At 41.9% G+C, this 24,208-nt stretch overlaps 1 protein-coding gene across 1 annotated transcript; it reads left to right on the forward strand.

Moving 5' to 3' along the window:
• The first annotated feature begins 19,500 nt into the window (after positions 1 to 19,500).
• LOC127908309 (sorting nexin-20-like) lies at positions 19,501 to 23,734 on the forward strand. Its single transcript, XM_052466233.1, has 3 exons — positions 19,501 to 19,835; positions 19,960 to 20,123; positions 20,683 to 23,734. The coding sequence occupies exons 1-3, from the start codon at positions 19,715 to 19,717 to the stop codon at positions 21,352 to 21,354; spliced, it is 957 nt and encodes a 318-aa protein (XP_052322193.1). The 5' UTR covers positions 19,501 to 19,714; the 3' UTR covers positions 21,355 to 23,734.
• Positions 23,735 to 24,208: the final 474 nt, after the last annotated feature.

Raw genomic sequence — 24,208 nt, forward strand, 5'->3', positions numbered from 1 at the left:
GTAGCCGGAAAGTAGAGAATTGCAGTAGTCTAACCTAGAAGTAACAAAAGCATGGACTCATTTTTCTGCTTCATTTTTGGTCAAAAAGTTTCAGATTTTTGCAATGTTACGTAGATGGAAAAAAAAGCTGTCCTTGAAACAGTCTTGATATGTTCGTCAAAAGAGAGATCAGGGTCCAGAGTAACGCCAAGGTCCTTCACAGTCCTTCACCATTAAGATTAATTGTCAGATTCAACAGAAGATCTCTTTGTTTCTTGGGACCTAGAACAAGCATCTCTGTTTTGTCCGAGTTTAAAAGTAGAAAGTTTGCAGCCATCCACTTCCTTATGTCTGAAACACAGACTTCTAGCGTGGGCAATTTTGGGGCTTCACCGTGTTTCATTGAAGTGCACAGCTGTGTGTCATCCACATAGCAGTGAAAGTTAACATTATGTTTTCGAATTACATCCCCAAGAGGTAAAACATATATGGAAAACAATAGTGGTCCTAAAACGGAACCTTGAGGAACACTGGAATTTACAGTTGATTTGTCAGAGGACAAACCATTCACAGAGACAAACTGATATCTTTCCGACAGATTAGATCTAAACCAGGCCAGAACTTGTCCGTGTAGACCAATTTGGGTTTCCAATCTCTCCAAAAGAATGTGGTGATCGATCGATGGTATCAAAAGCAGCACTAAGGTCTAGGAGCACGAGGACAGATGCAGAGCCTCAGTCTGATGCCATTAAAAGGTCATTTACCACCTTCACAAGAGCAGTCTCAGTGCTATGATGGGTTCTAAAACCAAACTGAAGCATTTCGTATACATTATTTGTCTTCAGGAAGGCAGTGAGTTGCTGCGCAACAGCCTTTTCTAAAAATTTAGAGAGGAATGGAAGATTAGATATAGGCCGATAGTTTTTTATATTTTCTGGGTCAAGGTTTGGCTTTTTCAAGAGAGGCTTTATTACTGCCACTTTTAGTGAGTTTGGTACACATCCCGTGGATAGAGAGCCATTTATTATGTTCAACATAGGAGGGCCAAGCACAGGAAGCAGCTCTTTCAGTAGTTTAGTTGGAATAGGGTCCAGTATGCAGCTTGACGGTTTAGAGGCCATGATTATGTTCATCATTGTGTCAAGAGATATAGTACTAAAACACTTGAGTGTCTCTCTTGATCCTAGGTACTGGCAGAGTTGTGCAGACTCAGGACAACTGAACTTTGAAGGAATACGCAGATTTAAAGAGGAGTCCGTAATTTGCTTTCTACTAATCATGATCTTTTCCTCAAAAACGTTTATGAATTTATTACTGCTGAAGTGAAAGCCATCCTCACTTGGGTAATGTTGCTTTTTAGTTAGCTTTGCGACAGTATTAAAAATACATTTCGGATTGTTCTTATTTTCCTCAATTAAGTTGGAAAAATAGGATGATCGAGCAGCAGTGAGGGCTCTTTGATACTGCACGGTACTGTCTTTCCAAGCTAGTCGGAAGACTTCCAGTTTGGTGTGGCGCCATTTCCGTTCCAATTTTCTGTAAGCTTGCTTCAGAGCTCGGGTGTTTTCTGAATACCAGGGAGCTAGTTTCTTATGAGAAATGTTTTTAGTTTTTAGGGGTGCAACTGCATCTAGGGTATTGCGCAAGGTTAAATTGAGTTCCTCAGTTAGGTGGTTAGCTGATTTTTGTCCTCTGACGTCCTTGGGTAGGCAGAGGGAGTCTGGAAGGGCATCAAGGAATCTTTGTGTTGTGAATTTATAACAAAACTTTTGATGCTCCTTGGTTGGGGTCTGAGCAGATTATTTGTTGCAATTGCAAACGTAATAAAATGGTGGTCCGATAGTCCAGGATTATGAGGAAAAACATTAAGATCCACAACAGTTCACTGTTAAGTGTTTGATATTGTAGTCTGTTTCTAGTATCCAGCATGACTTGAAGTCATCAATGCAGTCCAGCAATGCTATTGGTTACCAAGCTATTGTATCAAAACTGAAAGGGTCCCGGAAGAGAGTGAGTATGAGTGTTTGTACCGATCAGTGTGGGATTGTGTGTAGGCTATCTGCTGGTGCAATGTCACACATCAAAGTCTGTGAGTGTGTGCAATCAATTGGCTGAAACCGTTTCAATGATTATCACACTCATTGGTAACTCATTCATGTTAAAATTATAAGTCTGTTTCCATTTTTTTGTGAAGCCTACTATTCCCATACATTATCATTAACTGGCACCTTTTTTCAGTGTTCTCATGAACAAAAACATGGATGACCTGAGTCAGTCAACCAACTACCCTAGAGGTTTGGAATTCACCTCCCCTTTGAAGCTCTATGAACATGACAATTACTGTCCACTGGATCCTTTGAGTCATGTCTGATTCATTTCACAGCTCAAATACACAAATACATATCTGTCTGGTCTGCCTTTTTCACAGGTAGGGGCTGACAGGGAGCGTGCCAGGTGCTCCTTGCCTCATCCTATGACTCACCCACCTGCCGTCATTAGGTATGAAGGGGCCTGATAGCACACAAACATCCCAGGCCCCAGGGCCTTAGCAACAGACTCAGGGGCCAAACGGTTACAGCACAGTGAGTCGTGTAAACAACAAAAAACAGTTTCTTGCCCACCTTAGCTACCTTCCTGTGACCAACGCTGTGCAGGCTGCCTTTGTATGCGCCAGGTACAACTTTGAGCCAGTGTATGAATCAACATTAGAAACAGACAACAATGTCTTGAGTCATTATGCTTTTATGTAAGGATGCATTTTTGGCCTAAGTGCTGAATACTGAGGTAAAAGTTTTAAGTGGAATTTCTTGGTGGTGGTCAACACTGTTCCCTATAGACATCCCTTGAACACCAAACCATTACAAACCATTACATTTAATAAACAAATATGGACAATCATTCATTTTGAAGACTGGATGACTGAAATATTCTATTATTTTTGTACATTTCCCCCATATTTCCCCTTCCTCAACTATGACAGGCAGAATCCTTTAGGTTCCATTGCTTTTCAAAAGTTAAGGTTTCTTGTTCTGTCCCCCTTCTCTTCTGAAAGGTGCAGCCGTCAAACCCTAATCTCTTATTGTCTCACAAAGTTCTCAGAAGGAAAGTGTCTGAGTTATTCTTAGGTGGAGTAAAATAACACACACACACATATATATATATACAGTGCCTTGCGAAAGTATTCGGCCCCCTTGAACTTTGCGACCTTTTGCCACATTTCAGGCTTCAAACATAAAGATATAAAACTGTATTTTTTTGTGAAGAATCAACAACAAGTGGGACACAATCATGAAGTGCAACGACATTTATTTCAAACTTTTTTAACAAATCAAAAACTGAAAAATTGGGCGTGCAAAATTATTCAGCCCGCTTAAGTTAATACTTTGTAGCGCCACCTTTTGCTGCGATTACAGCTGTAAGTCGCTTGGGGTATGTCTCTATCAGTTTTGCACATCGAGAGACTGAAATTTTTCCCATTCCTCCTTGCAAAACAGCTCGAGCTCAGTGAGGTTTGTGAACAGCAGTTTTCAGTTCTTTCCACAGATTCTCGATTGGATTCAGGTCTGGACTTTGACTTGGCCATTCTAACACCGGGATATGTTTATTTTTGAACCATTCCATTGTAGATTTTGCTTTATGTTTTGGATCATTTTCTTGTTGGAAGACAAATCTCCGTCCCAGTCTCAGGTCTTTTGCAGACTCCATCAGGTTTTCTTCCAGAATGGTCCTGTATTTGGCTCCATCCATCTTCCCATCAATTTTAACCATCTTCCCTGTCCCTGCTGAAGAAAAGCAGGCCCAAACCATGATGCTGCCACCACCATGTTTGCCAGTGGGGATGGTGTGTTCAGGGTGATGAGCTGTGTTGCTTTTACGCCAAACATAACGTTTTGCATTGTTGCCAAAAAGTTCAATTTTGGTTTCATCTGACCAGAGCACCTTCTTCCACATGTTTGGTGTGTCTCCCAGGTGGCTTGTGGCAAACTTTAAATTACACTTTTTATGGATATTTTTAAGAAAATACCTTCTTCTTGCCACTCTTCCATAAAGGCCAGATTTGTGCAATATACGACTGATTGTTGTCCTATGGACAGAGTCTCCCACCTCAGCTGTAGATCTCTGCAGTTCATCCAGAGTGATCATGGGCCTCTTGGCTGCATCTCTGATCAGTCTTCTCCTTGTATGAGCTGAAAGTTTAGAGGGACAGCCAGGTCTTGGTAGATTTGCAGTGGTCTGATACTCCTTCCATTTCAATATTATCGCTTGCACAGTGCTCCTTGGGATGTTTAAAGCTTGGGAAATCTTTTTGTATCCAAATCCGGCTTTAAACTTCTTCACAACAGTATCTCGGACCTGCCTGGTGTGTTCCTTGTTCTTCATGATGCTCTCTGCACTTTTAACGGACGTCTGAGACTATCACAGTGCAGGTGCATTTATACGGAGACTTGATTACACACAGGTGGATTGTATTTATCATCATTAGTCATTTAGGTCAACATTGGATCATTCAGAGATCCTCACTGAACTTCTGGAGAGAGTTTGCTGCACTGAAAGTAAAGGGGCTGAATAATTTTGCACGCCCAATTTTTCAGTTTTTGATTTGTTAATAAAGTTTGAAATATCCAATAAATGTCGTTCCACTTCATGATTGTGTCCCACTTGTTGTTGATTCTTCACAAAAAAATAGAGTTTTATATCTTTATGTTTGAAGCCTGAAATGTGGCAAAAGGTTGCAAAGTTCATGGGGGCCGAATACTTTCGTAAGGCACTGTATATATTCAATTCAATAATTTATTTTATTAATTTAATAATATATTCAATCATTTGTTCCTTCTCTCCAGCAAACTAAAATCAAATTTTCCTCTGAAAGAAATTATTGTAAAGCTGAGAGAAAAATGAATGTTTCAAAACATTGATGTCAGATTAGTGATACAAGGTATGTGGTCGACAGAAAGATGTATTGAACCCAGCTTGTTGATTTCATCCTCAATCATTCATTGCTTCATGTTCCTATGCTTTTTGTGCAACAATGCAAGGGATTGTTAGAACGTTTCCTGCTCTCTGCTGATTACAATGTTAGTTATTTAACCTAATCTGGCCTTGAGGTTTAGAAAGGGAGTTAAATGTGGTTGTGACAGGCTTTTCTTTGGAATATCACTGCATCTGAATGGACAAGAAGCACAAAAGAGATCTGTAAAGTTCTATTTAAACAAAATTGAAAAGACTAAGATGGCAGTCAAATCAAATCAAATCAAATGTATTTATATAGCCCTTCGTACATCAGCTGATATCTCAAAGTGCTGTACAGAAACCCAGCATAAAACCCCAAACAGCAAGCAATGCAGGTGTAGAAGCACGGTGGCTAGGAAAAACTCCCTAGAAAGGCCAAAACCTAGGAAGAAACCTAGAGAGGAACCAGGCGATGTGGGGTGGCCAGTCCTCTTCTGGCTGTCAGAAGGGTCAAAGAGTTGGAAAAAAGTGAGAAAAGATAATAAAAAATATGATCACATAATCCCTCTGAAAAATATTCCACAGGAGCTCTGTTTCCATAGCGATGATGTCATTTGACAGCTGGATATTGATGCTGACAACACAACAACCTTGGTCAAGTTGGTCTTCCTGTTTATAAAAATACCAAATTGAACCATCTCCCCAACCTAAACACCCAGGGTATTTTGTAGCTCCTCCTAGCATAATGCTCACCAAATGTACAGTTTTGTTTTAAAGGTAAACATGGAGTTTGTGACATAGTAAATCATGCCATTAAAATAAAGGAAGGAAGACAAACAAGACCAAATGCTTCCTTTAAATGACCGGTGGAGTTTATACTATCCTGTCAATCTCTGACAGTCAGGTCTTAAAACCCACCATGTTTACAACACTAAGCCCTAGATACGTGCACTCCACAGATATGTGCTCAACTGGAGTAAATTATCGCCCTGCCAGGGAAAAGTACGTCTGTTTTCACAATTTATGAGTGACACACCATTCACATTGCCATGCAGAGCTAGAGCCATATCAATGCATACATGTTTTAATACACATGACAAACACTAACCTAATTCCCCTATAATAAAAAAATGGTCTCTATACATTGATAAACTCCTCATCCAGCTGTGCTAATAGTCAGAAATTTTACTAGCCAAGAAAGCCTTAGATTCGCTCAGCTTGTCGCATATAACTCATCAGACACCACAGCCCTAAGAGACAAGATGGCTTCCCATTGACTGCACTAATTACTTTGACATTTCTCTTAACAGTTGACCATGACATTTTTCATACAGCCCACACTAGAAACTGTTGATAGATTTTTGTTTTGGATTAACACACAATACTCCCATGAATACAGATGGCAAGCACCAACGTGCACATTTATTCTGGTGAAGGCCTTATCCATTAGCAATTGGCCTACAGTGTTCATAAACATAAAATGTATTCAATTTAACACCAATCATTTTCAAAATGGGTCTGACATTTCTGGTTAATAATAAAGGGAATGTTTTAGCACCCAGAGAGACTGGCCAGAGATCAGATTTGATTGATTTCACAGGTTTAACCCCATCAGTTGGCAGAAGCTGATAACTGTCATGTAAAATCATCCCACTCTGACATAACTAATAGCTTATTATCATTATTATTATCTCTCAACAGACAGCTAACTCAAGATGAGATGAAGATCTATATCAGATCTTACAGTTTACGTGGGACAAATATAGTTGAAAAAGCTGTTATTGATTATAACTGTTTACATTTGAGTATTGCGCACTGCTCACGACTTATACCCTATTAGTAATAACCCATTATTGATATCTCATTTCAAATGGCAGCTTGCATTAGTAGCTCAGCTGGCAGGCTAACAGTCCCAATAAGAGACTCATCTCTCGCAGCTGTCTTTATTGCACACTGTACACACTGGCCTCAGAACAAACAGTGAATTATACTGTCACTGGTACAAACAGAGAGAAATGTATCATCAAATCTAATAATTAAATCCAAAGCATCCCGGCCTGCTTGGTGAAACAATAGACCCTGAAATGCCATTGTTTTCCTCACAAGCATTGATTTATGTGCTTATGGCTGTATTGGACAGCCAGACACTGCATCGTTTCATAAAGGGATGCTGGTTGGTGTCAGTCTCACAGTTTATACTGACTGGAACTTGGCTCATATCTGAGCTGGAGATGGATCTGATGTTACAACCTGGCCCATACGAAAAATAAAATATTTCAATAAAATATGAATATATTTAAATATATTGGGGAAATATATTTAGCAAATATATAAATAAAATATATGTACATACAGTACCAGTCAAAGGTTCGGACACCTACTCATTCAAGGGATTTTCTTATTTGTACTATTTTCAAATCAAATCAAATCTTAACAATAGCGAGGCTATATACAGGGGGTACCGGTACAGAGTCAATGTGCGGGGGCACTGGTTAGTCAAGGTAATTGAGGTAATTATGTACAGGTAGGTAGAGTTATTAAAGTGGCTATGCATAGATAATAACAGAGAGTAGCAGCAGTGTTAAAAAGGGGAGTGGGGGGGTGGCAATGCAAATCGTCTGGGTAGCCACATCTACTCATTCCAGAGGTTTTCTTTTTTTAAACTATTTTCTACATTGTAGAATAACAGTAAAGGCATCAAAACTATGAAATAACATATATGGAATCATGTTATAAAAACCCTCTTAGGCCTCACTCCCCCCTATCTGACATATCTACTGCAGCCCTCATCCTCCACATACAACACCCGTTCTGCCAGTCACATTCTGTTAAAGGTCCCCAAAGCACACACATCTCTGGGTCGCTCGTCTTTTCAGTTCGCTGCATCTAGAGACTGGAACGAGCTGCAACAAACACTCAAACTGGACAATTTTATCTCAATCATGGACCCTCTTACTGACAGTTGTGGCTGCTTTGTGTGATGTATTGTTGTCTCTACCTTCTTGCCCTTTGTGCTGTTGTCTGTGCCCAACAATGTTTGTACCCTGTTTTGTGCTGCTACCATGTTGTTCTGCTGGCATGTTGTGTTGCTACCATGTTGTTGTCATGTTGTGTTGCTGCCATGCTATGTTGTCATCTTAGGTCTCTCTTTATGTAGTGTTGTCTTGTCTCTCTTGTTGTGTTGTGTGTTTTGTCCTATATTTTTATTTTATTTATTTTTATTTGTAATCTCAGCCCCCATCCCCACAGGAGGCCTTTTGCCTTTTGGTAGGCCGTCATTGTAAATAAGAATCCGCCGAGTGCTGAAAATCGTCTGTCCTTGGTTGCAACACTCACTACCGAGTTCCAAACTGCATCTGGAAGCACCGTCAGCACAAGAACTGTTCGTTGAGAGCTTTGTGAAATGGGTTTCCATGGCCGAGCAGCCGCACACAAGCCTAAGATCACCATGCACAATGCCAAGCATCGGCTGGAGTGGTGCAAAGCTCACCGCCATTGGACTCTGGAGCAGTGGAAACACGTTCTCTGGAGTGATGAATCATGCTTCACCATCTGGCAGTCCGATGGACAATTCTGGGTTTGGCGGATGCCAGGAGAACGCTACCTGCCCCATGCATAATGACAGCTGTAAAGTTTGATGGATGAGTGCTCGGTACACACATGCATATGGCATGTCCATACAGTATCTGTCTTTGTATTCTCTATATAGAATAGATATGCACTTTTCTTTGTATGATGTAATTTTAAAAATGCACTATGCAAGTGAAGGGTAGAGTGAATGGCATTGTCTACACAACAATGAAATGGTCCAGACACCCCTGTGCATGTATTCTTTTTTGCAAACAGAACAAATGTGCTGTCCATGTATAAGGTCATGTATAGGGATATATGTATATATAGCTGTGCTCATTGTTTAATATTCACTCTGCTTTAGCGTATTGAGGTCCTGAAACAAACCAGAAGAAAACAATTTTAACAATACCAGTAGGCTACCCATGATACTGACTGATTGCTGTTTGCAAAATACCCAGGCCAACCAATACTGCAATCCTTTGAATAAGTCTCCACCCAGAGGACATAACTGGTACTATCGGAACTGATACAAAACTTAACCCCAACCTTTTCTGAGTCAAGATCACTTTCTGAGTCAAAATGCAAGTCGAGATCTACTGCTCCGATTTTTTTGGACTGGGGACAGCAAGGAGTCATCATGTCAGGTAGTCCTGGGGCACGGTCCTAGGGCTCAGGTCCTCCGAGAGAGAGAAAGAAAGAAAGAGAGAATTAGAGAGAGCATATGTGGGGTGGCCCGTCCTCTTCTGGCTGTGCCGGGTGGAGATTATAACAGAACATGGCCAAGATGTTCAAATGTTCATAAATGACCAGCATGGTCGAATAATAGTAAGGCAGAACAGTTGAAACTGGAGTATTCTGGAGTATTCTGTGAACTCTTGTTGATCCCGGTGGACTCTCTTGTGGAATTCTTTTTTTTGTTCTTGTTTATTTATTTTTGAGTATCTTTTGAGGCTTTTTATGCTATACCTACCACCTTGTGGATTTACCTTTTTGTCTTGGAGGATTACCTTTGTTCTTGTGGAATTCCTTTTGAGGTTGTGGAGTTTCATGTTTTCCTGAAGAACTTAATTTTTTACTTAATTAAATACACTGTCTCAAGTACTGCTGTGTCTGCCTCATCTTCTGGGTTCTGCCGACTATTCGTGGCTCAGTTGGTTAAGTGACTGTTTCTCACTCCGGAGACCCGGGTTCGTAACCGGGTCCTGACAACATATGCATATATACACATACATAGCTACATCTACATACACAAATATTCATACCCCAGAATAATAATCTACACTAATTTAAAATATACACATACATAATACTAAAATGCTAAGAGAAAATAATAATAGAGTACAAATAATAATTATATGTACAGACACAAGCACTACAGAGGGTTGGTGGGAATCTAATCGGGAGAGCGGCCCACGGCTATGACAAAGGCAGAACCGCACAAAACATCAACTTGCTAACCAGGTGTCTGCGTCTGCCCCTTCCCAACCATCACCGCCAGTCCCCTGCAAGCAATAAATAAATGGTATGGTAATAAAAATAATGTAAGAATTGAAAAATAATTAACAAAACAAAAATGGGGGAATGTAAGTATATCCAACCGAAAATGTCAATGATCAAACCTGGAAGGCCTCCCAAATAGGCATCTCTCTGAACACAGCCGGAATGAAAATGAACTTAAGTTAAATGAGAGCTCTGACCGCCTCCATTGGTTGTCTCAGCGTCTTACATGTTCGGTAGCCCTTGCTGAGACGTTTAATATGGTTTCACCCGTTATGGTATAGTATGGATTCGAGTCCATGAGCAGACCGTAACACACAATGACAAGGCACTCTAACCTGTACGGGGGATTGGCGTATATTCCCGGATAAACTTCTCTGCGTCCAAAACCGAGGAGAGCCAAATCTTCTCACCGGAAACCGGGGTAATTCTTAGTCTTGCAGGGAAGAGAAAGGCTGGGCGAAGATGGAGTTTGTCGAGTTTGGTCATGACATCTCTGTAGCCGGCGCAGTGCTTTGCCACATCGTGCGCATAATCCTCATAGACACGGAAGGGGTGCCCTTTATGTAACAGGTTGCCCCTCATTCGAGCCTCGCACAGGATAAGATCCTTGGTCTTGACAACAGATGATTACTGGGCGAGGACGTTGGCCCGGTCCAGGCACTGGGACAAGGGCGCGATGTGCACGGTCCAGCTGGGGATCCGAAGCCAAAACATCCGATCCCATTGCATCTTTCAATAGCATGGCGAAGAAGTCGGTGGGGCGAGAGCCCGCCTCTACCCCCTCTGCCAGACCAACAACGTGAAGGTTATTACGTCTGGATCGGCCCTCCAGGTCGACCACTTTCACCGAAAGCCTCTGCACACTATCCTGCAATGACGTGCATAGCGTCTCTAACTCGTCGATCCTACCAGCGTTGAAATCAGAAGCTTTCTCAAGGTCCACAATACTCTGGCCCTGCTAAGCGACCGTTCGAATGGTGCTCTTAATTTTGGTGTCCAGTTCAGCAATAGTGGCCTTAAGATCCTCAGCTTAGGCAACACGTAGTTCTCCCAAAGCCCGGGTAAGTTCTGTAAGTGTCACATTGTTACCTGTGCCTTCTGCCATGTCTGTCTCCTTGTTTGGTGGGGAGTAGGCCTCCGATGTGGATTTATTGTCCTTTGGTGGTGTCGTGACATTGTTAATGTGACAACTTCTGTAGCTCAGTTGGTAGAGCATGGCGCTTGTAACGCCAGGGTAGTGGGTTCGATTCCCGGGACCACCCATACGTAGAATGTATGCACACATGACTGTAAGACGCTTTGGATAAAAGCGTCTGCTAAATGGCATATATTATTATTATTATTAACTGTTGTTCATCGAATGATTAAAGTTTCTAATTGTGTGATTAACTGAATCAAGCAATTATTAACTCATTAACCTGGGGCACCATGGGAAAACTAGTTTTATTGAGTTTCTATTTCCAAAATGAACTCAAAGAATATCAGAATATCGATTTTACAACAGCCGCTAATTAACCAGTTGCCTCTACCAATCTCATTCAGATAGCCCGTGAATCTGCACGGACCCGGGGGTCTCACCAATGAATTCATACCACACCAATCTTAGTTGAATATTTATTTACTAAAAAGCTAAAATGATGAAAAAAGATACACATAGACAAAACACATTATAAGATATTGATTAGAACTTAGTATGACGGGCCAACACACTATGGCATGTGTTACCCATGATGGGGATTTCAATAGAGAGAGAAAACAGAAAGTACACAAGATAAATATACATTTGGGTGAATTTGTCAGCTATGCTATTCTAACCCTAGCCTTGCCCCAAACTGCTGCTCTTATAGGTCAGAAAATAATGATGTAATTATGTGGGGATGATCTCCAAGGATTCTCTGCGTAGGCTTTCAGCTGTTCGATGACGTGCACCTCTCTGAGAGTCCTCCCGTAAGTGTCCTTTTTGGCTTAGGAGTCTGTTCCCTCACCCTTTGCTCTGGAAGGGGTCTTCTGAGGACAGACAGCTCTGTAGCTCAGAGCTCACAGCATAGGAATGAAATCCTTTAGATACCACGATTCGATGGAAGATAGAGGCTAGGTGGTTCGACTTGAATTCACCCGCTTAGACACAGCTACTCATCCGTAATTTGGGTAGAAAAGGATTTCTTTGTCCTCAAACTTGCGTTGCGTTCTGGGTTCGTTGACTTTTTAGACCTTGCTGGAGCTGGGGTCACGTAGTCCTCCTGTAAATTCTATACTCACAGGTTTTATACCCTTGGATCAGAAGTGGGCGTAACCGCCTTTAGGGCAAATCTCTGGGCGTACAAAGTTAATGAGGCAAGGTCTAGATTTGATTCAAATCCAATTTTAGACAACTAACTTAACATTTTCCCCAAAACATTCTCTTTGATTTGGATATTTTCCATACAATGTACAATGTATAAACATCAAACATCTACTAGGAAAACTCTTCACGTTACAATGTTTTCATAATAACGTCATCTGTTAACCTTTAATAACAAAACAAAAATGACATACATTTTCATATACCATCTATTGTCATGACCACCATTGTGGCTGATGGAAACCATTGTTCCAAAGTCCCTTTATTTCATGTTTAATGTTCTGAGGCTGGTCTTACTGGCAGCAATATCCTTGCCTGTGAAGCCCTTTTTGTGCAAAGCAATGATGACAGCACGTGTTTCCTTGCAGGTAACCATGGCTGACTGAGGAAGAACAATGATTCCAAGCACCACCCTCCTTTTGAAGTTTCCAGTCTGTTATTCGAACTCTATCAGCATGGCAGAGTGATCTCCAGCTTTGTCCTCGACAACACTGTTTACGAGAGAATCACTGACGTGATGTCAGCTGGTCATTTTGTGGCAGAGCTGAAATGCAGTGAAAATATTATTTTGGGATTCAGTTCATTTGCATGGCAAAGAGGGACTTTACAATTAATTAAAATCAAATAAAAATGTATTTGTCACATACAAATGGTTAGCAGATGTTAATGCGAGAGTAGCAAAATGCTTGTGCTTCTCGTTCCGACAATGCAGTAACGAGAAATCTAACCTAACAATTCCACAACTACTACCTTATACACACAAGTGTAAGGGGATAAAGAATATGTACATAAAGATATATGAATGAGTGAGGGTACAGAACGGCATAGGCAAGATGCAGTAGATGGTATCGAGTACAGTATATACATATGAGATGAGTAATGTAGGGTATGTAAACAAAGTGGCATAGTTTAAAGTGGCAAGTGATACATGTATGAAATAAAGATGCAGTAGATGATATAGAGTACAGTATATACAGTGGGGAGAACAAGTATTTGATACATTGCGGATTTTGCAGGTTTTCCTACTTACAAAGCATGTAGAAGTCTGTCATTTTTATCACTTCAACTGTGAGAGATGGATTCTAAAACAAAAATCCAGAAAATCACATTGTATCACATTGTATGATTTTTAAGTAATTAATTTGCATTTTATTGCATGACATAAGTATTTGATCACCTACCAATGAGTAAGAATTCCGGCTCTCACTGACCTGTTAGTTTTTCTTTAAGAATCCCTCCTGTTCTCCACTCATTACCTCTGTTAACTGCACCTGTTTGAACTCGTTACCTGTATAAAAGACACCTGTCCACACACTCAATCAAACAGATTCCAACCTCTCCACAATGACCAAGACCAGAGAGCTGTGTAAGGACATCAGGGATAATATTGTAGACCTGCACAAGGCTGGGATGGGCTACAGGACAATAGGGAAGCAGCTTGGTGAGAAGGCAACAACTGTTGGCGCAATTATTAGAAAATGGAATAAGTTCAAGATGACGGTCAATCACCCTCGGTCTGGGGCTCCATGCAAGATCCCACCTCGTGGGGCATCAATGAACATGAGGAAGGTGAGGGATCAGCCCAGAACTACACGGCAGGACCTGGTCAATGACCTGAAGAGAGCTGGGACCACAGTCTCAAAGAAAACCACCAGTAACACACTACGCCATCATGGATTAAAATCCTACAGTGCACGCAAGGTCCCCCTGCTCAAGCCAGCGCATGTCCAGGCCCGTCTGAAGTTTGCCAATGACTATCTGGATGATCCAGAGGAGGAATAGGAGAAGGTCATGTAGTCTGATGAGACAAAAATAGAGCTTTTTGGTCTAAACTCCACTCGCCGTGTTTGGAGGAAGAAGGAGGATGAGTACAACCCCAAGAACACCATCCCAACCGTGAAGCATGGAGGTGGAAACAACATTCTTTGGGGATGCTTTTCTGCAAAGGGGACAGGACGACTGGACAGGAGGATGGATGGGGCCTTGTATCGCGAGATCTTGACCAACAACCTCCTTCCCTCAGTAAGAGCATTGAAGATGGGTCGTGGCTGGGTCTTCCAGCATGACAATGACCCGAAACACACAACCAGGGCAACTAAGGAGTGGCTTCGTAGGTCCTGGAGTGGCCTAGCCAGTCTCCAGACCTGAACCCAATAGAAAATCCTTGGAGGGAGCTGAAAGTCCGTATTACCCAGCGATAGCCCCAAAACCTGAAGGATCTGGAGAAGGTCTGTATGGACGAGTGGGCCAAAATCCCTGCTGCAGTGTGTGCAAACCTGGTCAAGAACTACAGGAAACGTATGATCTCTGTAATTGCAAACAAAGGTTTCTGTATCAAATATTAAGTTTGGCTTTTCTGATGTATCAAATACTTATGTCATGCAATAAAATGCAAATTAATTACTTAAAAATCATACAATGTGATTTTCTAAATTTTTGTTTTAGATTCCGTCTCTCACAGTTGAAGTGTACCTATGATAAAAAATGACAGACCTCTACATGCTTTGTAAGTAGGAAAACCTGCAAAATCGGCAGTGTATGAAATACTTGTTCTCCCCACTGTACATACCTGTATACATATGAGATGAGTAATGTAGGGTATGTAAACATTATATTATATTAAGTGGCATTGTTTAAAGTGAGGCTCTCCAGAGTGTAGTGAGGTCTGCATAACGCATCACCGGGGGCAAACTACCTGCCCTCCGGGACACCTACACCACCCGATGTCACAGGAAGGCCATAAAGATCATCAAGGACAACAACCACCCGAGCCACTGCCTGTTCACCCCGCTATCGTCCAGAAGGCGAGGTCAGTACAGGTGCATCAAAGCTGGGACCGAGAGACTGAAAAACAGCTTCTATCTCAAGGCCATCAGACTGTTAAACAGCCACCACTAACATTGAGTGGCTGCTGCCAACACACTGACTCAACTCCAGCCACTTTAATAATGGGAATTGTTGGGAATTGATGTAAAATATATCACTACCCACTTTAAACAATGCTACTTAATATAGTGTTTACATACCCTACATTATTTATCTCATATGTATACATATATACTGTACTCTATATCATCTACTGCATCTTTATGTAATACATGTATCACTAGCCACTTTAAACTATGCCACTTTGTTTACATACTCATCTCATGTGTATATACTGTACTCGATACCATCTACTGCATCTTGCCTATGCCGCTCTGTACTATCACTCATTCATATATCTTTATGTACATATTCTTTATCCCTTTACACTTATGTGTATAAGGTAGTAGTTTTGGAATTGTTAGCTAGATTACTCTTTGGTTATTACTGCATTGTCGGAACTAGAAGCACAAGCATTTCGCTACACATGCATTAACATCTGCTAACCATGTGTATGTGACAAATAACATTGGATTTGATTTGATTTGAAAAACAATTCCCAACAATACACACAAATCTAAAAGTAAAATAATGGAATTAAGAAATATCTCAATATTAGATCGAACAATGTCGGAGTGGCATTGACTAAAATACAGTAGAATAGAATACAGTATATGCATATGAGATAAGTAAAACAGTATGTAAACATTATTTAAACATGATTAAAGTGACTAGTCTTCCATTATTAAAGTGACCAGTGATTCCATGTCTGTGTATAGGGCAATAGCCTCTAAGGTGCAGGGTTGCGTAACCGGGTGGAAGCCGACTGGTGATGGCTATTTAACAGTCTGATTGCCTTAAGATATAAGCTGTTTTTCAGTCTCTTGGTCCCAGCTTTGATGCACCTGTACTTACCTCCCCTTCTGGATAATAGTGGGGTGAACAGGCCATAGCTCAGGTGGTTGATCTCCTTGATGATCTTTTTGGCCTTCCTGTGACATCAGTTCCTGTAGGTGTCCTGTGTTTGCCCCCGGTGATGCGTTGGGCAGACCGCACCACCCTCTGGAGAGCCCTGCGGTTGCAGGCGGTGCAGTTGCCATACCAGGTACATACAGCCTGACAGGATGCTCTCAATTATGCATCTGTAATACTTTGTGAGGATTTTAGGGGCCAAGCCAAATTCCTTCAGCTTCCTGAGGTTGAAGAGGCGCTGTTGAGCCTTCTTCACCACACTGTCTGTGTGGGTGGACCATTTCACATCGTCAGTGATGTATACGCAGAGGAACTTGAAGCTTTCCACCTTAACCACTGCGGTCCCGTTGATGTGGATAGGGGTGTGCTCCCTCCACTGTTTCCTGAAGTCCACGATCAGCTCCTTTGTTTTGTTGACGTTGAGTGAGAGGTTTTTTTCCTGTCCCCACTCTCCCAGGGCCCTCACCTCATCCCTGTAGGCTGTCTCGTCGTTGTTGGTAATCGGGCCTACTACTGTTGTCGGCTGCAAAGTTTATGATTGAGTTGGAAGGATGCATGGCCACACAGTCATGGGTGAACAGGGAATACAGGAGGGGGCTGAGCATGTACCGCTTTGTTGAGGATCAGTGAAGTGGAGGTGTTGTTTCCTACCTTCCCCACCTGGGGATGGCCTGTCAGGAAGTCCAGGACCCAGTTGCCCAGAGCCCCGAGTTTAATGATGAGCTTGGAGGGTACTATGGTATTGAATGCTGAGCTATGGTCAAAGAATAGCATTCTTATATAGGTATTCCTCTTGTCCAGATGGGATAGGGCAGTGTGCAGTGCGATGGCAATTGCATCTTCTGTATATCTATTGGGGCGGTAAGCAAATTTAAGTAGGTCTAGGGTGTCAGGTAAGGTAGAGGTGATATGATCCTTAACTAGCCTCTAAAAGCACTTCATGATGACAGAAGTGAGTGCTAAGGGGCGATAGTCATTTAGCTCAGTTACCTTTGCTTTCTTGAGTACAGGAACAATGGTGGACACTCCAGCCAGCTGGTCTGCACATGCTCTAAGGACGAGGCTACGGATTCCGTCTGGGCCGGGAGCCTTGCGAGGGTTAACAAGCTTAAATGTCTTACTCACAGGCCTCGTCGGTGGCACTGTGTTATCCTCGGTGGCGCTGTGTTATCCTCAAAGAGGATCCGCAAAGAAGGTGTTTAGCTTGTCTGGAAGCAAAACATTGGTGTCCGTGACGTGGCTGATTTTCCCTTTGTAGTCCGTGATTGTCTGTAGACCCTTTGAATTGAATCCTTATGGAGGGAATAACTACACTGTTTGAATTTGGCCATATTTCCAGTTAAATACAATGGTTTGCACTTTCGGCTTTGCAAGAATGCTGCCATCTATCCACGGTTCCTGGTTTGGGTAGGTTTTAATAGTCATTGTGGGTACAACATCTCCAATACACTTCCTGATGAACTCAGTCACTGTATCTGTGTATTTGTCAATGTTATTCTCAGAGGTTACCCAGAACATATCCAGTCCACGTGATCAAAACAATCTTGAAGTATGGATTCCAATTGGTCAGACCAGCGTTAAATAGACCTTAAACGTGTACTTCCTGTTTGAGTTTCTGCCTATAGGAAGGGAAGAGTAAAATGGAGTCATGATTAGATTTGCCGAAGGGAGGGCAGTTGAGTAGCAACTGTTGGGTAGCAGTTGTCCAATGTTTTACCAGCGTGAATACTACAGTCAATGGGTTGGTAGAAGTTCCGTGGAATTTTCCTCAAATTTGCGTTGTTAAAATTCCGAGCTACAGTAAATGCGGTCTCAAGATATGTGGTTTCCAGTTTGCATAAAGTCCAGTGTAGTACTTTAAGGGCCGTTGTGGTATCGGCTTGAAGGGGAATACATACGGCTGTGACTATAACCGAAGATAATTCTCTTGGGAGGTAATACGGTCAGCATTTGATTGTGAGGTATTCTAGGTTGGGTGAACAAAAGGACTCTGTATGTTATCACAATCACACCATGAGTGGTTAATCATGAAATATACACCCCCACATTTCTTCTTCCCTGAGAGTTCTTTATTCCTGTCTGTGCGATATACTGAGAACCCAGTTGCCATAATGGATGGGGAGATTATTTCCCGAGAGAGCCATGTTTCCATGAAACAGAGTATGGTGCAAGAAATATGTATACCGCAAAGTGACTTAGGAGCTAGAAGCAGAGCTGCCATATATGTCGGAGCCATCTTACTACCATAAAGGCCTGATTGATGATGTGCTATAGAGATGGTTGTCCTTCTGGAAGGTTCTCCCATCTCCACAGAGGAACTCTGGAGCTCTGTCAGAGTGACCATCGGGTTCTCAGTCACATCTTGGTCACAAACTTCTTCCATTTAAGAATGATGGAGGCCACTGTGTTCTTGGGGACATTCAATGCTGCAGACATTTTTTGGTACCCTTCCCCAGATCTGTGCCTTGACACAATCCTGTCTCGGAGCTCTACTGACAATTCCTTCGACCTCGTGGCTTGGTTTTTGCTCTGACATGCACTGTCAACTGTGGGACCTTATATAAACAGGTATGTGCCTTTCCAAACATGTCCAGTCAGTTAAATTTACCACAGGTGGATTCTAATCAAGTTATAGAAACATCTCAAGGATGATTAATGGAACAGGATGCACCTGAGCTCTATTTCGAGTCTCAGAGCAAAGGGTCTGAATACTTATGTAAATAGGAAGAAATTAGTAGGGATTTATTTGGTCTTTATTTTATTTTCATGGCAGTACAGAATTGAGCAGATCATGGTCCTTCTGTAGCTCAGTTGGTAGAGCATGGCGCTTGTAACGCCAGGGTAGTGGGTTCGATTCCCGGGACCACCCATACGTAGAATGTATGCACACATGACTGTAAGTCGCTTTGGATAAAAGCGTCTGCTAAATGGCATATATATTATGATTGATTATACATTCCAGCACAGTAGGCAGCATGCACTTAAACGATTGTTTGCAGACCGCCATGATATCATAGAAGAAAAAGAGAAGACATGACAGGGGAATTCCTTATAGTGAAGGACATGCTTTCTTCTGTCCGATGTTTATCAGGTCAGTGCAGATGACAGATACAAGACCAGGAGACGAGGATAGGATGCCTGTTAAGAATATTGAGATTCAGCCATAGTTCACATCAACCTTAAACAGACAGAAAAATACAGTAAATGTATGGGGAAGTATAGAGATGGTGGTTAGATTGGCCAAACTCATCATTACACACACCCTTCCCACCATCCCCCCACTGCACTACAGTTTCACTTCCCCATTGGTCTCTCTGCTTTCTCTTGCTTCAGTCTTGCGTGTACTAGTATATATACACACACTCCCTCTTTCTGTATTTTTCCATTTCTTTTTTCAAACAGGGCATGTCAACAACCTTAGTTATACCGAGTGTGTGTTTGTGTGCGCTTGTTTGTGCAGAGCTAGCAGCTGATTTCGGACTGAGTATTTCACTCATCTTCCCCAGAACTATTACTGTATGCTGACAAGCCCGGATGGCGGAGAGGGCAGTGCCACAAGAGAACACAGGGATCAATACAGGGATCCAACAGTCCAATGATCCATACCCTGAAGCCACAGCTGAGAGCCTGGACCTTGAGGATTCGCATCAACAGGGTAAGAAGCACCTGGTTGCTTTCAGTAATTTTCCTTCAAATGGTACTTGTGGTGCTTGTGTAAACAGTGATATGACATTTTCATTGTGTCTGTCTGCCTGTCCGTCTGTCTACTCTGTACGTAGGTGCGTGTGTGTATGACCTGTGTCCAGGCCCCAGTTCATCCTGTATGACCACCAAAGAGCTGCAGCAGCACTGGGGCGCGGTGAAGCACAGACTGAAGCCGGTCAAGCTGTTGTTTGAGATTCCTTCTGCACGCACCATAGCGCAGCACCTGTCCAAATACGTTGTGAGCTCTATTTTATGTACAGCATACAGCAAAGATTGTCAACTGGCGGTCCGCAGTCCAAATTCAATTTATTTGACCCCCTCCCAAAGTTTTCTATGCCCAATTTCTAAAATTGGATCTAGTTTTTGGACATAAAAGGCTGTAAAATGACTAGGAATTCACCTCAAAATGTTCCACTCTGAAATAGAAGCATATGAGATTGTGTACCAATGTAATCAAGGTTGGAAATTATGTTTTTGTCAAACACAATAATCTGTTTAGGCTTGTGTCAATTTGCAGAGTACAAATTATTTATAATTACTGTATGTTCTGCCCCTTGACTATCCGCTCAAGAAAAAAGCAGCGCTGAGTCTAGTTGATGATCCCTGGCATATAGTTTAGGGCACGGAAAAACATACTTTGTGAATTCTTCACCGTAGTTAGTCAGTGTTGCAGGAAAGACAATTCCATATTTTATTGTCTTTTATTGGAAGATAGTCGAGTGAGTTTTAATAATAAAGTTGCAAGATATGAGGTTTTCTAAGTTAGAAGTTTGTCCCAATGTTCCTGTGTTCTCCAGGTGTACCAGATCGTGTTGATCCGGTCAGGCAGCTACGACTCCAAGCGCGTGTCTGTCGAGCGTCGCTATAGCGACTTCATCCACCTCCATCAGCAGCTCCTTGAAGACTTCAGCGAGGAGCTTGAGGAGGTCATACTTCCCCGGAAACTCCTAACTGGAAATTTTAACCCCGAGACCATCTGGGAACGCCGCCTGGCTCTGCGGGACTACCTGGCCCAGCTCTATGCAGTCCGTTGCGTCCGACATTCCCACCACTTCCTGGATTTCTTCACTGAGCCCGAGCAAAGACGAGCGCACGGCCTGCTCCGAGCAGGGCAGTTTGGGCCAGCTGTCGCTCTACTAGAGACTGTCCTGGAGCTTCAGGAGAAGATGGGAGGGTGGCAGAGTCCTGTTCTGCTGGTGCCTACGCTGTGTGCCCTCACAGTGTGCCAGAGAGACCTGGAAGAGCCGGAGTCTGCGTTCACCATGGGCCAGAGGGCGCTGCCCACGGTAAGGCGCTATGGGCTGAAGCGCTATAGAGGGCCACTGCTGGAGATGATGGTGGATCTGGGATACCAGTTAGGGCGACCTGTGGCTCAGCTGCAGGAGGAGTTGGTTCAAGTTAGGGATGCAGAGAGGGGACTGGTGTCTTTTCGCTCCCTTAAGGAATTGGTGGTGCAGGAGTTTACCTAGGCCTGATTCAGTTGAGATAAGCATGCACAACTTTAAATTATCCAATGACATCAATAGGGGTTTTGCAAACACTTCCACTGGGGAGAACATGTCCTTTAAAGTATAGACTTTATTCAGGAATTCTACACCTAGCCTTCTTTACCAGGGTTGAGCCAATTCCATTTAAATTCAATCAATTCAGGAAGTAGAAATTCCAATTCAAGGGTCTTTTCAATAACATTTATGAACATGTAAATGCAGACATGTCCCCCTGCCCCACCCAACTGTTTTCTTTCAAAACTGTATTTTAATAATGAAAGGTACAACTTACATTTTCCCACTTACACCACCAGGGTCTTAACATATATATAAGTATCAATCAAAAGTGTAGACACAACAACTCATTCAAGGGTTTTTATTTGTACTATTTTCTACATTGTAGAGTAATAGTATATACATCACAACTATGAAATAACACATATGGAATCATAGTACCCCAAAAAAGTGTTAAATCAAAATATATTTTATATTTAAGATTCTTCAAAGTAGCCACCCTTTGCCTTGATGACAGTTTTGAACACTCCTGGCATTCTCTCAACCAGCTTCATGAGGAATGCCATTCCAACAGTCTTGAATTAGTTCCTACATATGCCGAGCACTTGTTGGCTGCTTTTTCTTCACTCTGCGGTCCAACTCATCCAAAAACCATCTCAATTGGGTTGAGGTTGGGGGATTGTGGAGGCCAGGTCATCTGATCACTGTCCTTCTTGGTCAAATAGCCCTTACACAGCCTGGAAGTGTGTTGGGTCATTGTCCTGTTGAAAATCAAATGATAGTCTCACTAAGTGCAAACCCGATGGGATGGCGTATCTCTGCAGAATGCTGTGTTAGCCATGCTGGTTAAGTGTGCCTTCTAAATAAATCACCTACAGTATCACCATCACACCTCCTCCTCCATGCTTCACGGTGGGAGCCACCCATGCGGAAATCATCCATTCACATACTCTGCATCTTACAAAGACTCGGCCGTTGGAACCAAAAATCTCAAATTTGGACTCATTAGACCAAAGGACAGATTTCCACCGGTCTAATGGCTATTGCTTGTCTTACTTGGACCAAGGAAGTCTCTTCTTATTGGTGTCCTTTAGTAGTGGTTTCTTTGCATCAATTTGACCATGCAGGTCTGATTCACGCAGTCTCATTTGAACAGTTGATGTTGAGATGTGTCTGTTACTTCAACTCTGTGAAGCTGGGCTGCAATCTATTTGGGCTGCAATCTGAGGTGCAGTTAACTCTAATGAACTTATCCTCTGCAGCAGAGGTAATTCTGGGTCTTCCATTCCTGTGGCAGTCCTCATGAGAGCCAGTTTTATCATAGCGCTTGATGGTTTTTGCAACTGCACTTGAAGAAACTTTTGAAATTCTTGACTGACCTTCATGTCTCAAAGTAATGATGGACTGTCGTTTCTCTTCGCTTATTTGAGCTGTTCTTGCCATAATATGGATTGGTCTTTTACCAAATAGGGCTATCTTCTGTATACCATTCCGATCTCAAAAGCATTAACAAAGGAAGAAATCCCACAAATTAACCTGTTAATTGAAATGCATTCTTGGTGACTACCTCATGAAGATGGTTGAAAGAATGCCAAGAGAGTGCAAAGCTGTCATCAAGGCAAAGGGTGGCTACTTTATAAAATATAAAATATATAATTTATAAAATATAAAAATATATTTTGATTTGTTAAACACTTTTTTGGTTACTACATGATTCCATATGTGTTATTTCATGGTTTTGATGTCTTCACTATTATTCTACAATGTAGAAAATAGTAAATGTAAAGAAAAACCCTTGAAGGAGTAGGTGTCTTTTGACTAGTACTGTGTGTGTGTACACAGACACACACACTCATGTATATTTATATTCATTCATCTACATTCCACCAAAATAGAATTATCTAAATGAAAACTATCAATGTGAATAATATGAAAATACAATTCAATGAAGGAATTTACATTTCCAGTTGAGAATGAGGAGAAAAACAAAACAAAATGACATTCAACGAAACAAAAATGTTCAGAGCAATAAAATAAACGTGTTTTCCTATTCCATTTCAAATTGGTTGGAAAGTGACATTTTTTGTTTTGCATGAAATGTTGACTGGTTTAGAATTGGCATAGACATTAGGCAATGGCATCAATATACTGAATAAATATTATTTATCAAATTTAAGCATTTTGTTAAATTAAGATGCATGTTTGTGTCTTGGCTGCCCAATTAAACACAAATTCAGTGTTGAAATGAATGAGCAGTGAGCACATCAAATACATTTTCAGTGAACAAAACATTGTTTAGTCATCGTTTGTTCTATTCTAATCACATAGAATAAAGAAGTTTGAAGAACTCATTGTGTAAAGTACTACTGCTCTGAACCATTAACAGCTACCGACTGGGAAATGTCATTTATTTCACAACATCCTCTCATTGATCCATATTATCACTTGTAAAATAACAAGCTACACTACATGACAAAGTATGTGGACACCTGCTCGTCAAACATGTCTTTCCAAAATCATGGGCAATAATATGGTGTTGGTCCCCCTCTATTGCTATAATAAATATATTTCTCTCTTCTGGGAAGGCTTTCCACTAGATGTTGGAACATTGCTGCAGGGACTTTCTTCCATTCAGCCACAAGCATTAGTGAGGTCGGACACTGATGTTGGGCGATTAGGTCTGGCTCGCAGACGGTGTTCCAATTCATCCCAAGGATGTTTGATGGGTTTGAGGTCAGGGCTCTGTGCAGGCCAGTCAAGTTCTTCCACACCAATCTCAACAAACCATTTCTGTATGGACCTCGCTTTGTGCACGAGGGCA

The sequence above is a fragment of the Oncorhynchus keta genome, chromosome 17, assembly GCF_023373465.1.
Source record: "Oncorhynchus keta strain PuntledgeMale-10-30-2019 chromosome 17, Oket_V2, whole genome shotgun sequence".
Lineage (NCBI taxonomy): Eukaryota > Metazoa > Chordata > Actinopteri > Salmoniformes > Salmonidae > Oncorhynchus > Oncorhynchus keta.

Excerpts from the sequence above, each read along its gene's own strand:
- LOC127908309 (XM_052466233.1), top strand. The coding sequence starts at position 19,715 with ATGGCGGAGAGGGCAGTGCCACAAGAGAACACAGGGATCAATACAGGG. Across the intron at positions 19,836-19,959 it reads TGAGGATTCGCATCAACAGG|GTGCGTGTGTGTATGACCTG; the intron begins GTAAGAAGCACC and ends CTCTGTACGTAG. Across the intron at positions 20,124-20,682 it reads AGCACCTGTCCAAATACGTT|GTGTACCAGATCGTGTTGAT; the intron begins GTGAGCTCTATT and ends TGTGTTCTCCAG.